General features: G+C 39.6%; 1 protein-coding gene across 2 annotated transcripts; it reads left to right on the top strand.

Moving 5' to 3' along the window:
* The first annotated feature begins 5,923 nt into the window (after window positions 1-5,923).
* Window positions 5,924-17,738, top strand: LOC101823854 (oocyte-secreted protein 3-like). Of its 2 annotated transcripts, none has more exons than XM_021229755.2 (5): window positions 5,924-6,036; window positions 8,532-8,614; window positions 10,777-10,874; window positions 12,564-12,672; window positions 17,637-17,738. In XM_021229755.2, exons 1-5 carry the CDS (start codon window positions 5,949-5,951, stop codon window positions 17,727-17,729), a joined length of 471 nt encoding a protein of 156 aa, XP_021085414.1. In that variant the 5' UTR covers window positions 5,924-5,948; the 3' UTR covers window positions 17,730-17,738. The 2 variants fall into 2 exon arrangements, with proteins under 2 accessions (XP_021085414.1, XP_021085412.1); XM_021229753.2 differs by having other exon boundaries at window positions 5,926-6,036; window positions 8,436-8,614.
* The last annotated feature ends 2,446 nt before the right edge of the window (window positions 17,739-20,184 follow it).

Raw genomic sequence — 20,184 nt, 5'->3', positions numbered from 1 at the left:
CCTTCTTATATGCTGGCATAGATCCTCAGCTGGGAGTAATTAACTAGCGTCTTCAACAGCATACATGTGGCATTAATACACCATCAGTTCATCATCTAAAATATAACACTTTCTTTAGGTATTGAAGAACTAGTGTGAATATGATAGAAAACCTGCCACTGGAGTGCTCCCATAGCACGCTTGAAACTTCCACACAGCCATGCCTGCTGAGATGGGAGCTCTGCAGGTGGTACAAAAGGAATAGAAGACTGACTCACATCACAATCTGTACTATTATGTGTAGAGTGATCTTATACACTAAGGTATACTTTGTTAAAGCTCCCTACCATCCCAAAACATCTGGGTCTCATTATCTGAACACTAAAGGAGTAACTACCTAGAATATAATTGTCTTGTATTGCTCAGAATGCAAAGACCCAACACCTTGAGACCTCACTCCCTTCCACTCCAGTTCACCTCTTAGCAACAGTTCTCAATCAGATTCACCTGCAGAGTATTCTTTTAACACACGATGACTGAATTACAGCCATTCTTTTTTTTGATTCAGCAAGACAAGAGTGGGACAGGAAATTCACATTCTAAGCTCCCAAGTGACACTGATACTAATGCTCTCATAATTGCTGGAGCACAAAGATTTGACTGCACAGAGCATGTTGTCCTGATACTCATTGGACTTGTTTGCAAACTTAAATAGATATATCACCTGTGTACCTTGTTTCAAAGCAAATTCTAACACAGAAGTGGGGGATCAGACCCAGTGGTGCTGCAGTTGTAATAAACTCTCAAGTGATACCAATGATTCCCTACGATTACATTTCAAGCAGCAAAGCCTGAAAGTAATGTTTCTTCTAAACAAAAGGTGACACTTCTTCAAAATGAGAAGTTAAAAATCTCATTATTAAAAACAACTTAAATACATATTTGAGTGCTGAGAATATAGCTTAATGGTGGGAAACTTACCTACCTTGTGTGGGCCCAGAAGTTTGATTCCCAGAACCCCAAAAACTCAGATTCAAGCTCACCCTACTTTTCTGTTTCTAGATCATCAATCATTTGAGTTCAGAACTACATTCCATGATGATATAGCATGAAAGACAGAGCTACTGAAAGGTGAATGCACCAGCTCATGACTGTATTAACTGAAAATGTATTGTTGTACTAATAATCTATCCTAATAGAGGGCTAGGGTTGTAACTCAACTGGTAGACCAGTTGCCTAGAATACACAAATCTCTTAGTTTGATCCTCAGCACTTCATAAAATATGAGTGGTTATGCATGGGCTACATGAGATGCTATCTCAAAACAAAATACACACACACAAATAAATAAATAAATAAATAAATAACAGTTCTATAAGGTCACTCTACCATCAAGTTTGTTTTTTTTTTTTGTTTTGTTTTGTTTTGTTTTCGAGACAGGGTTTCTCTGTAGCTTTGGAGACTGTCCTGGAACTCACTTTGTAGACCAGGCTGGCCTCGAACTCACAGAGATCCGCCTGCCTCTGCCTCCCGAGTGCTGGGATTAAAGGTGTGCGCCACCAGCGCCCGGCCTACCATCAAGTTCTTAAGGCTGTATAGTCCATGTATTTTTTTCATCTCTAGGATTTAGCAAATCTGTTGCAAAGCAAGAGATAAAGATGTAACAGTAGAAAGAAATGTAACATTTATTTACCACACAACTATTTCATTTTATATAATTTAAATTATTCTTTATGCTGGCCATTGGTGGCATGCGTCTTTAATCCCAGCACTCGGGAGGCAGAGGCAGGCAGATCTCTGTGAGTTTGAGGCTAGCCTGGTCTACGGAGCAAGTTCCAGGACAGCCTCCAAAACAATACAGAGAAACCCTGTCTCGAAAAACCAAACACTAAATAAATAAACTATTCTTTATTAATTTAGGTGTTTTTCCTTTATTTAAAAAAATGTGTCTCCAAATAGTCCTTCCACTACACAAATAAGATCTGGGGGGGAAGTTTTATATCTTTAATTAATTACTTTTTCCCAGTCCTTTTCTTAAGGTTGGGGAGTTAGCTCAGTGGTAGAGCACTTGCATAGAAATCTTAAGGTCCTGGGTTCAATCCCCAGCACTGGAAAAATAATTTCTCAAATATTCTCAGCCCACTTGTAGTTCAGGCACATATTTCAACTTGAAGAGCTTTTTACACTTGTTGCTAAGTAAATGAACAAATCCCTCTCCTTCTGTAGTTACAGGGTGTGCCCCCACACACATACACACACGTGTGTGTGTGTGTGTGTGTGTGTGTGTGTGTGTTAGTAATCATTCAGTATGGAATACAGTGCTATCTACTATAGTCTCCGTTATGTATGTTACATCTCCAGATTTCATCATCTTAGATATCTGGGTGCTTGCACCCTGGGACCTACCTCTCTCCTTATCACTGTTATGGTTTTCATCTCTGTCTCTGTCTCTGTCTCTGTCTCTGTCTCTGTCTCTCTCTCTCTCTCTCTCTCTCTCTCTGTCTCTATCTCTGTCTCTCACTCTCTCTCTCTCTCTCTCTGTTGTTATAGACAGGGTTTCTCAGTGTAGCTTTGGTGTCTATCCTGGAACTCAGTCTGTAGACAAGGCTGGCCTCAAACTCACAAAGATCCACCTGCCTCTGCCTCCTGAGTGCTGGGATCAAAGGCATGTACCACCACTGCCCAGTCATTTTCATTTCTTAATACAATATAGATGTATTCAAGCAATCTCTAATTTTCCTTCTGCTTAAATTTGTATTAGTTCTTAGTTTTTAAAAATCAGGGTATGAATGGTCTATAGAGATGATTCAGTGGTTAAGAGTACTATTTGCTCTTCCAGAGGACCTTATTTGATTCTCAACCACATAGTGGCTCACAACCATATTCAACTCCAGGGGACCCAAAACCCTCTTGTGACTTTCACAGATGCCAGGGACAAATATAATACACAGACATACATGTAGGCAGAAAATTTACATACAAGGATAAAATAATATCTTTAAAATATGGGGGTCAGGGGAAGAGGGGAGGGAGAGGGAACTGGGATTGACATGTAAAATAAGCTTGTTTCTAATTTAAATTTAAAAATGTTATACAACAAAAATAGATGTAGCTTTTGAAAAAGTCAGAGTATTTTTATTTCACTACATGAACACAGTGTCAAACTGCCATTGAATACTTACATCTGTGTTCATAGTTTAGCACTGCTCTCAGATTTCATCAGAGAAGCTCTATTTACAGTGGGCAATAGTTAATGTAGAGACTCAAAACTAGTCAGCATGATGAGAACAAGTGACTATGGAGAGCTCACACCTAACTGGGCATCTATATCACCTTCTCCAAAGCTCAAGGAGCTTCTCTGTAGAAATAACCCTATGAGTACAGTTTTTCAAGGATAAACACATAAGAGCTGGGGGAAAGAGAGGGGTGGTGTAAAGTGTCCTCCAGACATGACATGGCTGTTGCACCCATGAACTCACAGTACAAGTGTTTACCTCAGGAGAAACTGTACAAGATGGGCATGAAAGAGAGGATCAAAAAGTTCCACCCTCCCCTGAGGATGGCAATTAATGGTTGCTGAAGAAGGGGAAGCCATATCCTTCAGGGATGTTGCCAGTGGTGCTGTACCCTCTCTAAAGTAAATAACCTGCAGGCCCATGCTCTGCACGCATCTCTAATGAAATGCAGTGGAACACACAGACATACAAATAATACAAAACTAAATTACCCTGTGTCTACCATGTACTTCGCTGTGCACATGCACATATAGTACATAGTTACACAGCATATATGTATATATAATACACATGTACACTTCATACATATATACATATACATACCTTCTGGAAAACTTTAGAAAGTATTACAATACCTATCACTAAGGAATATTTTAAGTAGATCTTCAGGTTTATGGTTGTTTGTTCTGTGGTTTTTCGAAACAGGGTTTCTCTGTGTAAGAGGCTTGGCTGTTCTAGAACTGGCTTTGTAGACCAGGTTGACCTCTAACTCAAAGAGACACCTGCCTCTGCCTCCAAAATTCTGGGAATAAAGGCATTCACTACCACACCCAGCTTCGGTTTATGTTTTTAACAAGTTTTGTACTTGCAATTTGTTTCATTTCATGGATTTCTTTCTTTTTTGGTTTTGTTTTGTTTGGGGTTAGAGGTTGAGACCAGGTCTCTCTATGTAGTCCTGGCTGGGGTAGAACTCCTTCTGTAGACTAGGCTGGCCTGAAGCTCACAGAGTTTGATTCTGCTTCTGAGTTGAGATTAAAGGTGTATGTCACCACACCTGGCTCATAGGATTTGTTAAAATTACCTGGTTAACAGGACTCTGATCCCTTCTCTGCTTCAAAGTACTTAGCACTCAGCTTTTAGGTTTGCTATACCTGGTTTGACTTTTAAGTTATTGTGAAAAATTAGTGACATTTTCTGATCTAACTATGTGATGCCTCTCAAACTATCTCTGAAATAGAAAAGAACTGAACATCATAGTATAGGAGGTTTGAGATGGAAGTTACAAGTTTGAAATACAGTTTTATTCTAAATACATGCAAAACTTCTTTTATACCACAGTATCCTTTTCATTTATATTAAATTGTTTGTCAGATAAGTCATCAATCACTTCTCTTAATAGACTTTCCAGGACATTTTCCATGTGTACGTTTTATTGTTGGTTATATAAAAAATATAACACTAGCATCCTGAGCTTGTACAATAAATACTAGTGTATAAAAATGCTACTAGTGAAGTTAATAAACATCTTTATTGACATACCTGAAGGAAACTGAAGATTTTTGTGGTCTGATGAATTGAGTGAGGATGGGACCCATAGGCTCATACATTTGAATACTTGGTCCCCAGTTGGTGGAACTGTTTGGGAAGGATTAGAAGGTTTGTCCTTATTGGAGGAGGTGTGGTCACTAGGGGCAGGCTCTGATTTTAAAAGACCATTCTGAGTAGGTGCTCTCCTTGCTCTCTCTCTCTCTCTCTCTCTCTCTCTCTCTCTCTCTCTCTCTCTCTCTCTCTCTCTCTCTCTCCCTCATAGTTGTGTCTCAAGATGTGAGCTCTAAGCTACTGTTCCAGCACCATATCTGCCTGCCCGCTGCCAAGCTCCCCTCTACCATGATGGTCATGAGCTCTTCAGCTCTGAAACAGTAAGCCCCAAATAAATGCTTTATTTTATAAATTGCTTTGGTCATGGTGTTTTATCACAGCAATGGAAAAGTAAGCCATGTATATCATAGGGAATTTTAAAGCCTTCATAGTAAACAGACTCTGTAGGAAGTTCACACCACTCTCCCAGGATATCCCATAGTGCCTGGAACATCCAAGGCTCTCTGGTGGTCTAGAAAGGTTCAGTTACAAAAGAATGGGAGATTAGCAGCTTAGACATGCCACTCTAGTAAGGACATTATAAAATCACTGTAGAGCACTGGGTTCCCTCAAAATTGGTCTAGGAATGGTCAAGATTGGGGTCTCTGTTGACCTCTTCTTCCCAGGTGCTAATGGTGAGTAACCTCTGCTAAATCAGCTCCAAATACTACCAAGGAATTAACTAACTAATGAATTAACTAGTTAAACTAAATGTGTATCACAAACTTGGGGAGATGGCTTCAGCCACAGATGACAATATGTCAGAGTCAGTGGCATCCCTAAATCAACTCATAAAATATAAAAAAAAAAAACAGCCAGCAAATTGGCCGCATGACCAAGCATTTTGAGGTCCTACACAGACCGTTCAAAAGTACCTCATAATGTGTCTCTATATTCACTTAACCAACACTATATTTTTCTAGCCAATCTGATAAAGAAAGTTTCAGGAGTTTGAATTGATACCCTGTTAAAGGTTTTTGTTCTCATCTCTGAATTGGGTTCATTGAATCCATCTGAATACGACCTCAGACATAAAAACACTTCCGGCTTCCTGGTTCCTCTCAACTACCTGATACCTGAGGAGATCCCAGCTCAATGTCCAGCATAATGAAGGCTTTTGTTACATCAGGATTGCTGCTGCTGCTCATAGCTGGGATGTGGAGGTGTTTTGGGCAAGAGCCAGGTATCAGAGTGGGTTGTTTTTGGTAATGTTTTCACCGGGTAGTTCCTCAGTGACCATGAGTTCAGGGGCTTTATGGTCCCATCTGAAGTTAACAACTTAACAATTCCTAGCCCTCTAGGTTGTCTCCACCTGGGTAACTAGAAAATTACAGTCCTGGCATACAAGTTGCAAATATTGTCTTCCCTATCCCCATGAGTAAAGGTGTTCTGGACTCAAACCGTTACTTTTGCTGAGGTCTCAGAGTTGGGTTCCCTTCCTCTCTTCCCATTTCTTCCTAAAGGCACTCTTCGATTTCCTACCAGGTCACCCTTGAGCCATCTGTTCTTCTGCATGATTTCCCCTTCCTCTGCTCGTACCTTCTCTGTCTTTTCACCGTTTCCTACCTGAATTAGTCAACTACCCTTTCTTAACTACTTCCCTTGTGTAATCATCTCTCTTGCCCTCCCTACCTCATTGTACAATTCTTTTTAAGATACTCTGAAGAAAACTTTCTTAAACATTCCAGTGTTTCCCTACAGCCAACTCATGACACATAGACTAGCCTTTAAAGTCCCGTACAGACTGACCCCAAGCTGCTCTCAGACCCTAGGAGGTCTAGCAGTTTCCCAAACAATTGAGGAACCTTGTTTCACCACCGGCATGGTATCATGTTCCCTAAGACAAAGTGGGACAGAACTCATTTAAACTACCCCCAAGTCCTGTAGACCACCAGAGACTCAGCTCAGAGAAGGCAGATGCTAACCTAAGAGTTTTTCATATAAACTGTTATGTCTCAGAAGGAAAGTTGGTTATGAGTACAGGTACTAAGCATAATGTGTGTAGTATTGGGAGGAAAAAGGGAAATTCCTGGAGGCAGCACAGTTACCATGGGACTTTAGGAATAATATTTTCACTGCTTACAGGAGGGTGGGATCTTAGAGAGCAGGCAACACTCCCTATTCTTTTCCTTTAGAAAAAAAACAAAAGGAGAGTTGTGCAAAATGCCTACTGCAAATGTGATAGTTCAAGCTTATGAACTATGACCAAGATAAATTAAACTGTTTTTAATCGGAAAAAATGTAACTTGAAAGTTAGAAGGTTAGACAGGGAAGTGGAGGTTTCTGGGATGGTGGGAAAGGGTGTGTGTTAGCAGGAGGACCCGTTCATCAGCACAGTGCAGCTGTAGCAAATGAAATAAATGAGATTGGGGGCAGTGAGCTCCTCCACGAGGCTGTCAAGGTAGCCCGGGGAAGGGGTAGTGATGGAATCTGGGTACAGCCATGCAGGAGTAGACGGGAGATGAATTTTGAAAGCAAAAGTGAAAAAAGACTCAGTGGAAGACTGTGGGAAGGAAGGGAAGTGGGAAGTGGGACCAGACCCTAAGGCCTTTGGGCTTCAGTGGTGGGTGGGTGAGGTGCTGTTGAATGGGATGAGGGAACACACGTGGAGGTGAAGTAAAAACCGTGAGTTCCATACAGAACACATGCATGCTGAGGAAGACTGCTTCAAATGTCCTCTGTGTCTCTGATAGCTAAGGAGAGATCTGCTCCTAAAGCTTGGGCGATAAGTTCAGCAGACAAATGAACTTAGCATTCTGATCTCCAGGGTAATACAGTGTAGTGAGTCCAAAGAGCATAGTGTTCAGTCCCAGCCCTTCATTAATTCTTGGACCTTGAAAGAATCACATCTTCTCTCCATAGGAACTATATGTCTGCTACTATATGGCACATAGCCATGGACTGAAAATGAAAACCTATGGGCCATGCAGATGGTTCCATCAGTAAAGTGCTTTCCATGGAAGCATGAAGATCTGTGCTCAGATCTCCAGCACCCATAGAAAAAACTGATCCCAGTGCTGCAGAGGGAGAAACAGTCAGACTGCCAAGCTTGTTGGCTAGCTACTCCAGCAGAGTTGGCAAGCTCCGGTTGAGTGGGAAAACCTGTCTTAAAAACAAGGTGTGGAGCAACTGAGAAAGATACACAACATCTCTCGATGGCCTCCATGTGTACATATGCCAGCATGCAAGTACACACTCTCTCTGTCTGTCTCTGTCTGTCTCTGTCTCTGTCTCTCTGTCTGTGTCTCTGTCTCTCCTCCCCCCTCTCTCTCATGGCTTAAGTTGTGCAGAGACACCAAGGATTGGGGAACTTGGTACCCAGTATGGCACCTTGATAAAAGCACATGCCTCTGTTTCCATTCCAAATAGCCACCACAGTTAATCTCAGGCAGAACTAATGGGGTTTTGCAAGTGGATTCATTGGAGGGAAGTCAATGGGAAGAAAAGAGAAGTGGAGTCACATTATGAAAGGAATTATCCTTGCCCACACCCCTAACCTCTCTTTGTTTCAGTTAAATCAAATCTTCTTTTATGCCATGTACTGAGGTGGAGCAGCTAACTGCATTTCTTCTCTTTCAACAGTATCAGTGGAATGCAATTATTTTAATCTCCGTGTTACAGCTAAAAGGGCACTGTTTTATCCCGATGAATTTGTAGACCCTAATGAATTATTCCTAGGGACAGGCTGCGTGGTGACTTACATCCGACCACATGAACTTGAGTTTTATTATCCTGTCAGTCTCTGTGGGACTGTTATAGAGGTAAGAGAAGGAACCGTTTTAACTGGTGCCATCTGTAAAGTCTTTTCAAGTGTTGTTTCTTGTTGATTTCTTAATATGTGTGTAACACTAGTATTGCCAACCTAGTGCTTTAGCCTAAGAGAAACACAAAGAATGTTTCTGTCATTCCTATTCATTCACCAGTCTTATTACATATAGGATACTTGGCATTAATAAGAAAACTATGGATTTTGCTATCAAAATTAATTAATGTTCTATTAGCATGGCACACATATTAATTTCACATGGGCATTTCACACACCCAATCCTACAGGATCAATTACACTTCCAATAGAGTGAGGAATTGATGCATAAAAGTTAGCCATGTAACCAGATGCATGAAGTTTGCATATAGCAAAGCAAGGGTCAGAGGCAAGACTTGCTGATGTCTCTAGTCTAAGTCTGATGCTGTAATGACTCTGGAATGAGTGGAATGAAATGAACAACAATAATAATAATAATACTAAAGCCCAAACAACATATCCCTAGTAAAGTATTCTATTCTCTTTGACTTACAGATCTGTCTCTATCACTAAACTATAGCTTATTCCTGGGGGTAACCTGTGATCCTCCTTCTTAGTGTGGTGCTCAGAGCCCAGGCCTTAAAATAATAATGGCTCAGCATCCAAATGAGTAAGCACAGAGGTGTAGTCTTTTGCTTAAAACTTTTAGGAAGTTAAGAAGCAAGAATGATCTGTAATGGTCGTGAACTAGAAGTATACTTAATTTGTTCACTTCTAATTAATATACATGTATTCTTATATGTATTTATGTATGTGTAAAATTGAAATCATTAGTACTTTAGCATCTATGAGGAAAACTGAAAGTAAACTTTGGTGTAGGAATTTATAAGCACATCCATGGTAAATACAAAACATTCCATTTAACTTGTCTTAATTTGCATAGCTGTAGTCATCAAAACAAGTATGTTCTTTCAAGAACCTAAACTTCATGGCGTTAACATGGAATAACTTAAACAGAGAGAAATGAAAATCCTTCAATCTTCTCTGTCTCATAGTATCATGCAATGAGTGTCTATCTCACTCTATTTTTGAAGCCTACGCCTACCCACAGCAAAATGCCAGACACTCAGATTTGTTCCCATACGCCCATAAAAAGATATCCAAAGACATCTTGAGGTTTCCAGCAGCTAAAAGCAAGTGTCAAATATAGAGCCCTTTTTATCAAGTGGGAATGATCCTCTCCATGGGGGGGCGCATTGGGCAATCTGAGGAGACAATATTAATGACTCCACCCTACATGAGAAACCCTATATGAAATACTCACACCTATCTTCTCCCTTACCCCTTGCTCTGGGCAGACTTCCTCTACCACTGATACAGCTTAAACTCTGCCAATCATCATGAGGCCATTTCATAATTTTAATAGTGTCTGTCTGACCTCTGGATTTGAAAACTGGAGTAAATAAATCTTTCAAATCTCAGGAACCACATAGATCATTCATCTTACTATTTATTCAACAAGTTACTGACTTTGGAACCTCTCTATCAACTGGAATAACACATCATATCTAATATGATCCCAAAAGCATAAGTAATGGAGGATCAAATTGTTACAGAACTTGAAGTTAGTATGGTAAAACCATAGGATTTTAAATTTATTTAAGAAATGTATATGCATTTAATGCTCAGGAAATCCAATAGGTCAGTACAAAAACATCATCTTTAGCTAACACTCTTCCTCTTGATGAGCTTTCAGAAACTGGAAATTCAAAGTAAAAGCCAAATACTATGAATTCAGAATTATCAGGAAGAGTCTCTCAGACTCCTTCAAATAGTTTCTTCAACTTTTAAATCCTCATAGAGCAAGTTGCCATCTAAGTAAGAAAGAAATACTTCCTAGAACTTTGATTTGAAAAAGCTAGTGGGAAAGCTCCAGGGATAATGTACCAGCCTCTTGGCAATCTCATTCACAAATTATATGTCAAGTGTGTTGCTTTATTTTCTGTTTGTTAAGTGCTTCTGCATTGCAGACAGAACTTTAAGCACATTAATTCAGCGGCATATCTTTATTTCTTGGGGTTGTAGAGTGGCAAATGATTTATCTTTCGATTTATTATTGAATATATTAAAATGTGTTGTGACAAACCATATGTATACTTCAAAGATCTCTTATCTCAACAGATAGAACCTGATAGAACTGTCTTTAATACCTGGCTCACATATAAACCCAGGAATTTACATATTTCTGCTGAGCTTCGACTGAAGTGTGTGGTTCCCAGGTCAGTACAAAATACACATTATTACCTCTTTGATTAAATTCAACAGCTTTTGGCTAAAATGTATCATTGCTTGTCTACAAACCTTGAAATTCATGACTTCTTAGTTAGCTATGTATCTACAGCATGTCAATCCACCTTAACCTCTACTGCAGGCCCTACCAGAGGCCAAAATTTTGGCCAAGAAAGTGACAAAAGCTACAAAGTCATGAGTGGGTCTTGGCTGTTCATCCTTTCTACTCCCTGAGAGGAAGGACATGCTGCCCAGCTAAAAGCATCACATCAATACTGGCACACAATATCTATGGAAATTTATTATGTACACAGATTCGCTTTGACCTTCTGAACAATCCATAAGGGTTAGCTGGGTCTCACGGTAGTCATGTAAAACAAGATACTCAGGAGGATAAGGAAAACAGACTGTAGGTTCAAGACCATCCTAACCCTACTCAGTGAGTTCAAGGCCACCCGTAAAAACTAGGTGGGACCATCTCAATATAAAAAGAGGGCTGAGGATAGAGTTCAGTGGTAAAGTACTTACCTAGCAATCACAAGGCCCTGAGATGAATCCCCAGTACTGCAAGACAGGGTAGGGTGGGGGGAGGGAGGGAGAGGGAAGGAGGGAGGGACTGAAACTCTGTTATTAGGAGATAATTCTACCTTCTAAGTTTGAAAAGAATTTAGTAATAAATTATATAGAAGGTGAAACTTTAAAAACAAAAACAGCCAACTGGTTTAAACAATAACTTTATAATTCCAGAAGTAATTAGGAATTAAATAAGACAAAAAGATTAGAAAATTCGCTGAACATAGATTGTGTGTGGCATCAGCATTTTGGTAAGAATATGACTCAGTCCTTGCTGATGACAAAAACCACTGTGCAACTCACAGCATCTGAGAGCCCAGGGCGCATGAATCCTCATCATCAACTCTGTGTACAGCATGAACATCACAACAACTTAATGACAGAAATTTAAATATGTTTCTACGATCTTCCAGATTCATAGAACCAGAAAGTCCCAGATTTAAGTTTAGCAAAGTGACCTGAAAACACTGTTTTCTTAGCTATGCTTTAGTGAACTGTGCTGGTTAATGAGTTTGTGGAACTCATGTTCCAAGGTGACTCACTGACATTCTGAATGATATCAATCAGGGGCTGGAGGGATGGGTTATTGGTTAACGGCACTGACTGCTCTTCTAGAGGACCTGTGTGTGTTTCTTAGCACCCACACGTATCAGTTCACAACAAACTCTTAGCTCTGGCTCCAGGAGAATCTGCCATTCTCTTGCAGAATCTATGGGCACTGTACTTGTGTACACACACACACACTATATAATCAAATAAAATCCTTAAATAAAAGTAATCAGGCTTCATTAGCTCCTGGTAACCTGTTAATTCAACTTGGAGAGATTTTAGGAACATCTTCACTTCAGCCATAAACTTATTAACCCCCAATGAAGGATTTTGAGCAGGTCTGAGGCTTTTGAACAAGAATAATGCATCCATCTTAAAGCTATTAAAAAGCCATAGCTTTTTAGTAGACTGTTGAATCTATTAAGTTTTTATACCAAGGCTACTGAATCACTGAACTGTTGTATTGACGCTGAAATTAAAGCCCAGGGATAGTGACTTTCAGGCCTATGCACTGCTTTCTAACTCCTGTTTTCATTGTTTTGTTTTTCCTTTGGAAGCTCTTATGTTGTGGATGACCTACAAATACCCTTTCCTGATCAATACTGGTTCCTGGTACAGCAGAGACTCTGCTCGTCTTGTAATTACGCCCACTTAAAAGATAACTGGGTAAGGACTCCTACAAGGGTCAATATTTAATATGAAAACATTCACAGTTTATGACCAAAGCAAAAATTATCCATTACATTTACTATTTGTTTGGGGAAGACCTTATACTTATCTCAACCATGTACTCAATGGAAATGAGTTATACATAGTCACTGTACAACATGATGAAAGGCTACAATAAGGACCCAGGCTTACCATCCTCTCTTCATTCTTTCCTTGATAGTAATATTTTACCTTACAGTATTTGGAACTGAGCATCTAAATCCAAAGCAAATGTCTGTCATGGGAGGAGGGAGAGAAAAGTTCTGAATTTACCAATTTAGAACATTCTCTTCATATCTTTTCACAAAAAGACAAAATGTCTTAAACTTAAGGTGGATCTGAAACATAAATGAGCAATAAATAAATTTACCACTGGGTTGTTATCAAATACACCCAAGATCCCTTTGAGTGCTGTTTTCCTTCCTTCTTCTGTAAGTCTTTAGAAAATGGTATCTATGTGGTTCCCACTTGTAAAAAATGGATTATGTACCATACTGCTCCTGTTTTACAGTCCTAAAGTCCAGCTCAGAGAGTGCTCAACTTTAAAAAATATTCTTGAGCCAAAGGGAGGGGAGAGACTCAGGAGGCCCCACCAATCCCCGAGGGACTGCTTGCAGTTAATGGTGAAAGAGAGTTCTTGTCTTCCATGGTGAAGTTAGTGGTGGGTTGCCCATGCTTCAGTAAACATTCTCCACCTGTGTTCACACACACACAGAGAAAGAGACAGAGACAGAGAGAGATAGAGACAGAGAGACAGAGAGAGAAACACACAACACCCAAAGGAAAAAAATTTAAAGATATACAAATAGCAGGGAAACAAGTAGAAAAAAGGGTAGTTCCATAGGACTGAAAAGGGATGAGAGAGATTAATGGGTAAAAAGAACAAAATACATTATGTAAATGTATAAGTTTGTCAAGGAATAATATTTTTCTTACTTGAAAGTAGACTTTTTCATATAGTATATCCTGATATGGTCTCCCCTCCCTCTACTCTTCCCAGCTCCTCTCCACCACTGTTTCTGTCTCCCATTAGAAAACAAAATGCTTCTAAAGAATAACAATAAAATAAAAATACATCAGAATAGAGCAAAACAAACAAAAGTAAAAGAGCCTAATAAAAGGCACAAGAAACAGATTAGATATAGAGGATGACTAATTGACACACTTAGGAATCCCACAAAAAACATAAAACTGGAAGACATAATATATACTCAGAGGACCTACAGAGCAAAGAGAGATGGGGAATAAAAATAAGAAGATAAAATTTTTAAAAAGAGAAAAAGCTCTGACACAACATTAAATAGCAGGAACCTCCAAGGACGTAGTTGTGTTCATTGTCTGTTCCCTATCTACTTCTGGGCATGCAGCCTACCCTTAAGAGTAATTTGTTTCCCTAGCAAGACTCCCTTGGAGAAAACTAAATTTTCACTTCCAAACGGTTATTGGTTGTAGTTGGCTTCTGTGTTAAGGATAGGGGCATGTGTCCACTTCTCTTTTCAGATCTAGGACCCTATCAAGTGCAGACTATTGGGGCGCTGTGAATGCTGCCTCAGTCTCTATGATTCATATGTGTATCAATCTTGTTGTGTTTAGAAAGCTTTATTTCCTTGGTGTCCTGCATCACCTCTAGATCTTATAAATTGAACCCTGAAAGGAGGCATTAAATAGAAACATTTCATTTAGGATGGAGTGTCCCCTTTGCATACTAGCTGTCCGTAGATCTATGTATTTGTTCCCATATGATGTAGGAGGAATCTTCTCTGATGATGACTAAGCAAGGCACTGATCTATAGGTATAACAGAATGTCACTAGGCATCATTTTATTACTAGGTTCCTTTAGAATAGTAGTATTTGGCTTAACTCTACGTCCCTGGACTACCTATTTTCCAGTACCAAGAACACTATCCCATAAGAGTGAAGGCTCTAGGTAGGCACCAGCTTAACTTCTTTGGGTTTATTGAGTTGTGGAAGTATTATCTTTAGCAATAGGATAGTGATATCAATGAGTGGAGAACAACAGAAACTGTTGGCACAGCCTGGATTGTTGAGAATTCCCATGAGACCCTTTTGTCCAACTATATCTATAAGATATAAGCCGGGTGTTGGTGGCACACGCCTTTAATCCCAGCACTCGGGAGGCAGAGGCAGGCAGATCTCTGTGAGTTCGAGGCCAACCTGGTCTACAAGAGCTAGTTCCAGGACAGGCTCCAAAACAATACAGAGAAACCCTGTCTCGAAAAAAAAAAAAGATATAACCCGTTCTCAGTATTAAAAGCTTAATTTGGTGCAAGAGATGTCCATTTGGGACTCTGTTATTTGGTGGTTTCATTTAGATTGCCTTTATATGTGTATATATTTTAGGAAGCTTTTACTGTATTGGGTTTCCATACTACCCATTAAATGGTCCTTAGTTTTAGGTGTCTCTTCCTATATTCCTCCATCATTCTGCTCCTCACTTGATCCTCCCATTCCAATTGCTCACCCTTGCCCATCCATATCTATTCTATTTCTCACTCTTAAGAAGATCTATTTGCTCCTCAAGTCCCTTTCTCTATACCTAACCACCGCGATTCTACAGATTGTAGTTTGTTTACCATTGAATTAAAAGCTAGTACACACATATAAGCAAATACATAATATTTATTTTTCTGGGCCTACATTACCTCACTCAGGATGATAAGATTTTTTCTAGTTCCATTTACCTGTGAATTTCATGATTTCATTTTTCAATAGCTGAGTAATGTTCTACTGTGCAAATTATCACAATTTCTTTATTCATTCTTCTATTGAGGTGCAACTAGGCTATTTTCAATTTCTGGCTATTGTAAATAGAACAGCAATGAACTACATTCTTTGGTATAGCTGGATCTTGAGGTAGATCTACTCCCATCTTCCTGAGGAAACACCACACTGATTTCCATAGTGGCCATATAAGTTTACACTCCCACCAGCAGTGAATGAGTATTCTCCTTACTCCACAGTCTGACTAGCATGATTTATTACTTGCTTTATTGGTCTTAGCCATTCTAACAGGTATAAGATGGAATGTCAAAGTAGTTTATGCATTTCCCTGATGGTTAAGGATGTTGAACATTTCTTACGAGTTTCTCGCCCATTTGAGTTTCCTCTATTGAGAATTCTGTTTAGATCAGTAAATAATTGGATTTATTTGTTTTCTTGAAGTCTACTTTCTTGAGTCCTTTATATATTTTGGATATCAATCCTCTATTAGATGTGTAGTTTATAAAAATCTTTTTCCATTCTGTAGGCTACCATTTTGCATTTTGCCAGAATGATGGTGCCCTTTGCCATGCAGAAGTGTCTCAGTTTCATGAGGTCCCATTAATTAATTGTTAATCTTAGTACCTATGCTAATGGTGTCCTGTTCAGAAAGTCTTTTCCTGTGCTAATGAGTTCAAGGTTCTTGCCCACTTTCTCATCTATCAGGTTTATTGTATCTGGTTTTATGTTGAGGTCTTTGATCTATTTGGAGTTGAGTTTTATGCAGGGTGATAAGCATGAATCTATTTGCAGTCTTCTGCATGAAGACATCCAGTTTGACCAGCACGATTTGTTTAAAATGTTTTATTTTTCAAGTGTGTATTTCTGGCTTCTTTATCAAAAATCAGGTGTCCATATTATGACTTTGTGGAGCCCAGTCTCTAGAGAGAGATACTTTGCTCAAACTAGACATGGGGAGGGGGCTTAGTCCTGCCTCAATGAGGTAATAGGACAGACTTAGTTGACATCCTAGGGAGGCCTTACCTTGTCTGAGGAACAGATAGAAGGTGGGAGGGGGAAAGGAAGGGAGAGTGGAGGAGAGGAGAGAGGGGGGAACTGAGATTAGAATGTAAAAAATAAATTAAAAATAAAATAAAATAATCAGGTGTCCATAGATGTATGCACTTATGTCTTGGTCAATCAGTTTGATTCCATTAATTAACATGACTGTTTTTTATGGCAATATCGCACTGCTTTTATTACTATAGCTTTGTAGTACAACCTTAAATACGGAATAGTACTTTTATTATTCTTTATCTTTATTATGTTGTAGTTTTCCTGGGTTTTTCTGTGTTTCCATAGGAAGCTGAAAATTTTTCTTTCAAGATCTGGGAAGAATTGTGTTGGAATTTTGATAGGGATTATATATTGCATTGAATCTGTAGATTGCTTCTGGTAGGATGGTCATTTTTCCCATTGAAAACTTCAACTCAAAAAGGTTAGCCACAGCTAAGAAATCACAAGGAATAAATAATCCCAGAGCAGAAAAACAACACATAGCACAACAACAAAATAATAGGAATTAACAACAATGTTCATTGATCTTAACATCAATGGTCTCAATTCCCCATCTGTGGTGGCTTGGTAGGGGATTCTGGGATCCTGCCAGGTATGGCCACTGGGTGTTCCAAGAAGAATGCATTTCTAGGTTGGGAGTTGACACGAAGAATGGGAATGGGTAGGCACAGAGCTGAGGGTATCCATAGGAGGAATGAAAGCAAAGTGTTCACCTAGTATCTGCTTAATCATACTGGGAATGGTGGTAGAATGTGGAGAGGCCACAGCAAATAGTCTGCTGAGGATGAGACTGGGGATTGGACTTGGAGGAAAGGAAAGATCTGTTGTTAGCCTTTCTCCATTTAATTTTTTTATTTTATACATTTTGTTTTTATTATTTTAAATGTAAATATATTTTGATCATGTTATTCCCCTCTGTTAGTCACAATCACCAACATATAAGTTTGTTGTGTAAAGAATTTTTAAAACAGTGTTGATATATATTAAGGAATCAATATTGCTATTACTGTTTCTCTATTAAAAAATAAAACGAGGTAAAAATGATCCAATAATGAAAGAAAAATATTCTTGAGCCGTGTATCTCAAAATAGTAAATGTCAGTTATTGAAATTTTTTTCCACAGTCAACACCTTTTTATAAGATGAGGAATCATTCAACACATTTTCATAGGATGAGAAATCAATCCTTTCAAAATCCTTTTCAGCCATTCTTTTAACCCTGACTCGCCATGGCATCATGAAGTTTAAGAATATGACATGACCTGCCTTTGATGTTTATATACTTGCACGTTTTAATTTTATTTTAATATACAATAACCTTTTATGATACCTTTGAAAATAATCTATCAGTGTTTTAAGCTTTAATGTAAACAACCTATAAATAAAACTTTTTATTGTGTGTAATATTGTGCCTCTAAATCAAGCTAATTGAGTTTTTACATTTTAGTCTAAATTAGCAGAAAAATGGGAGCTGGGACAAATTACCAGTCTTGTTTTTAATACTTGTCTATTAAAAACTAGTCCTTGTTATATGCAATAATATGACCTAGGAGTTTGCTTGGAAGAGAGTTGATGAAGACTGAAACCCACTAAAAGCAGAGGGAACCCAAATGTGTGAACAGACTGGCTATTAAGATCCTCCCCCCCCCACTCCTCAAGCCGGGCAGTGGTGGCACACACCTTTAATCCCAGCACTCGGGAGGCAGAGGCAGGCAGATCTCTGTGAGTTCGAGGCCAGGCTGGACCAACAGCCTCCAAAACAATACAGAGAAACCCTGTCTCATAAAACCAAAAAAAAAATCCTCCCCCATAACTAGCCATTGGTGGTGCACTCAGGGAGTAGAGGCAGACAGATCTCTGAATTCAAGGCCATCCTGGTCTAAAGAGCAAGTTCCAAGACAGCCAGAGCTATACCCTATCTCAAAACAAAAAATAACAATAACAACAACAAAAATACTCTGCCAGGGGCTGGGCAAATGGATCAGTAGATAAGGTACTTGCAAAGACAAACTGGAACTTGTCCCAAACACATTTCAATTAAGGGGGAGGAGGAATAGTGACCCTAATGCCATCCCAGTGTTTTGGAAGCAGAGACAAAGAAACCACTGAACAAGGTAGCTAACTAGACTAGCCAGCAAAAGACCCTGGATCAGTAAATAATGTGGAAAGCAATAAAGAAAGAAACCTAATATCAATCTCTGGCCTCCACAAGCATATGTACACAGAGTGTACACAGAGGTACATCCAAAAAAAGAAAAAGGAAAGGGGGAGGGAAGGAAAGGGAAGGGAAGGGGAGGGGAGGGGGAAGGGAGGGGGAAAGGAGGGGAAGGGAGGGGAAGGGAAGGGAAAGGAGAAGGGGAAAGGGAAAGGGGAAGTAAAGGGGAGGGGAAGGGATGGGAAGGGAAAGGGAAAAGAAGGAAAGGGGAAGGGGAAGAGGAAGGAGAAGGGAGGCAGGTAGGCAGGCATAGAAGCTCTCCTGAAGCAAACCATTCTGTAATAGAAGTTCAGGTGCAGATGTTTTGAGTCTGTTGACGGGGTTACTCTGTCAGTCACTCCAAGGCAATGTTCGCAACCTCCCCATTCATTTTGAGGAGGTTGTGTTAACTAGGCTGGTTGCCCTGGCCACTGGCCTGCCTTTTCAGTAGTTCTTTTGTCAATATTGCCATCATTTCAACCTTGGAATCTAAGCTAGCATTTGAGGAATTGCAGGTGCATGCTCTATGGTGGGGATTCATGCACTGTCACTTTATAATAGGAGGGTACAAGGCTAAAGCTTTCCAAAGTCCAGACTATCTACTGCATGCATGTATCCAATCTGGGTTGATTTATACCTGGCAGGGTTTCAAGTCACCCCTACCTGTATCATTGCATATACACTGCTTAGGCACTAATAAAAATGGGTATTGCTATTTGTGTAGTCAATTAACTGAGTTCTAGTAAAGGAAGTACTGTGAAGCTACAGTAATCTCAGTCCTTTGTACAGATGGCAGCTTCCTTGCCTGGGGAAGGGTACAGAACATCTTAACCTCACTCTGGTTAAGCTAAGCTGGTTCAATATCAGGAAAAGCAACAGTCTAGGCTTTGGTTTCAAGTCCTAGCCTCTTTTCTTTTTTTTTTTATTTTTATAACCTTTAGAATTTTTGTCTTCAACAATACTTTAGATATTTCATGTTTTAGTCCCATTAACTAATTTTTACATTTAAGTTCTTTTTTTATTTTTTTTTATTTTTTTATTTTTTTATTTTTTTTAAATTTTTTATCATTTTTTATTTTAATTTTAAATAGCTTGTTTTACATGTCAATCCCAGTTCCCTCTCCCTCCCCTCTTCCTGCACTCCCCTTCCTCCCCTCCCTCCCACCCTATTGCCAAATCCTTCCACATAGGGGATATCTAGAGTCTGTCATTTTACTCTTGGTAGGGTCAAGGCACTCCCCTAAGAGTCCAGGCTGAGAGAGCATCTCTCTTTGTGCTATAGGCACATGAAGACAGTTTGTATACCAGGGATAGACACTGATCCACAGCTCAGGGCCCCATAGGTTGCCCAGGCCTTCTCACTGACACTCACATTTGGGGGGGTCCAGAACAGTCCCATGCTGGCCTCCCCACTGTCGGTCTGGGGTCCAAGAGCACTCCCCTGTTCAGATCAGCTGTCTCTGCTGGTTTTGCCAGCC

Source organism: Mesocricetus auratus, unplaced genomic scaffold (assembly GCF_017639785.1).
Source record: "Mesocricetus auratus isolate SY011 unplaced genomic scaffold, BCM_Maur_2.0 Super-Scaffold_4256, whole genome shotgun sequence".
NCBI classification, from domain to species: Eukaryota; Metazoa; Chordata; class Mammalia; order Rodentia; family Cricetidae; genus Mesocricetus; species Mesocricetus auratus.
Note: the sequence above shows the minus strand (reverse complement) of the source record. Positions and strands in the feature narration are given on the sequence as shown.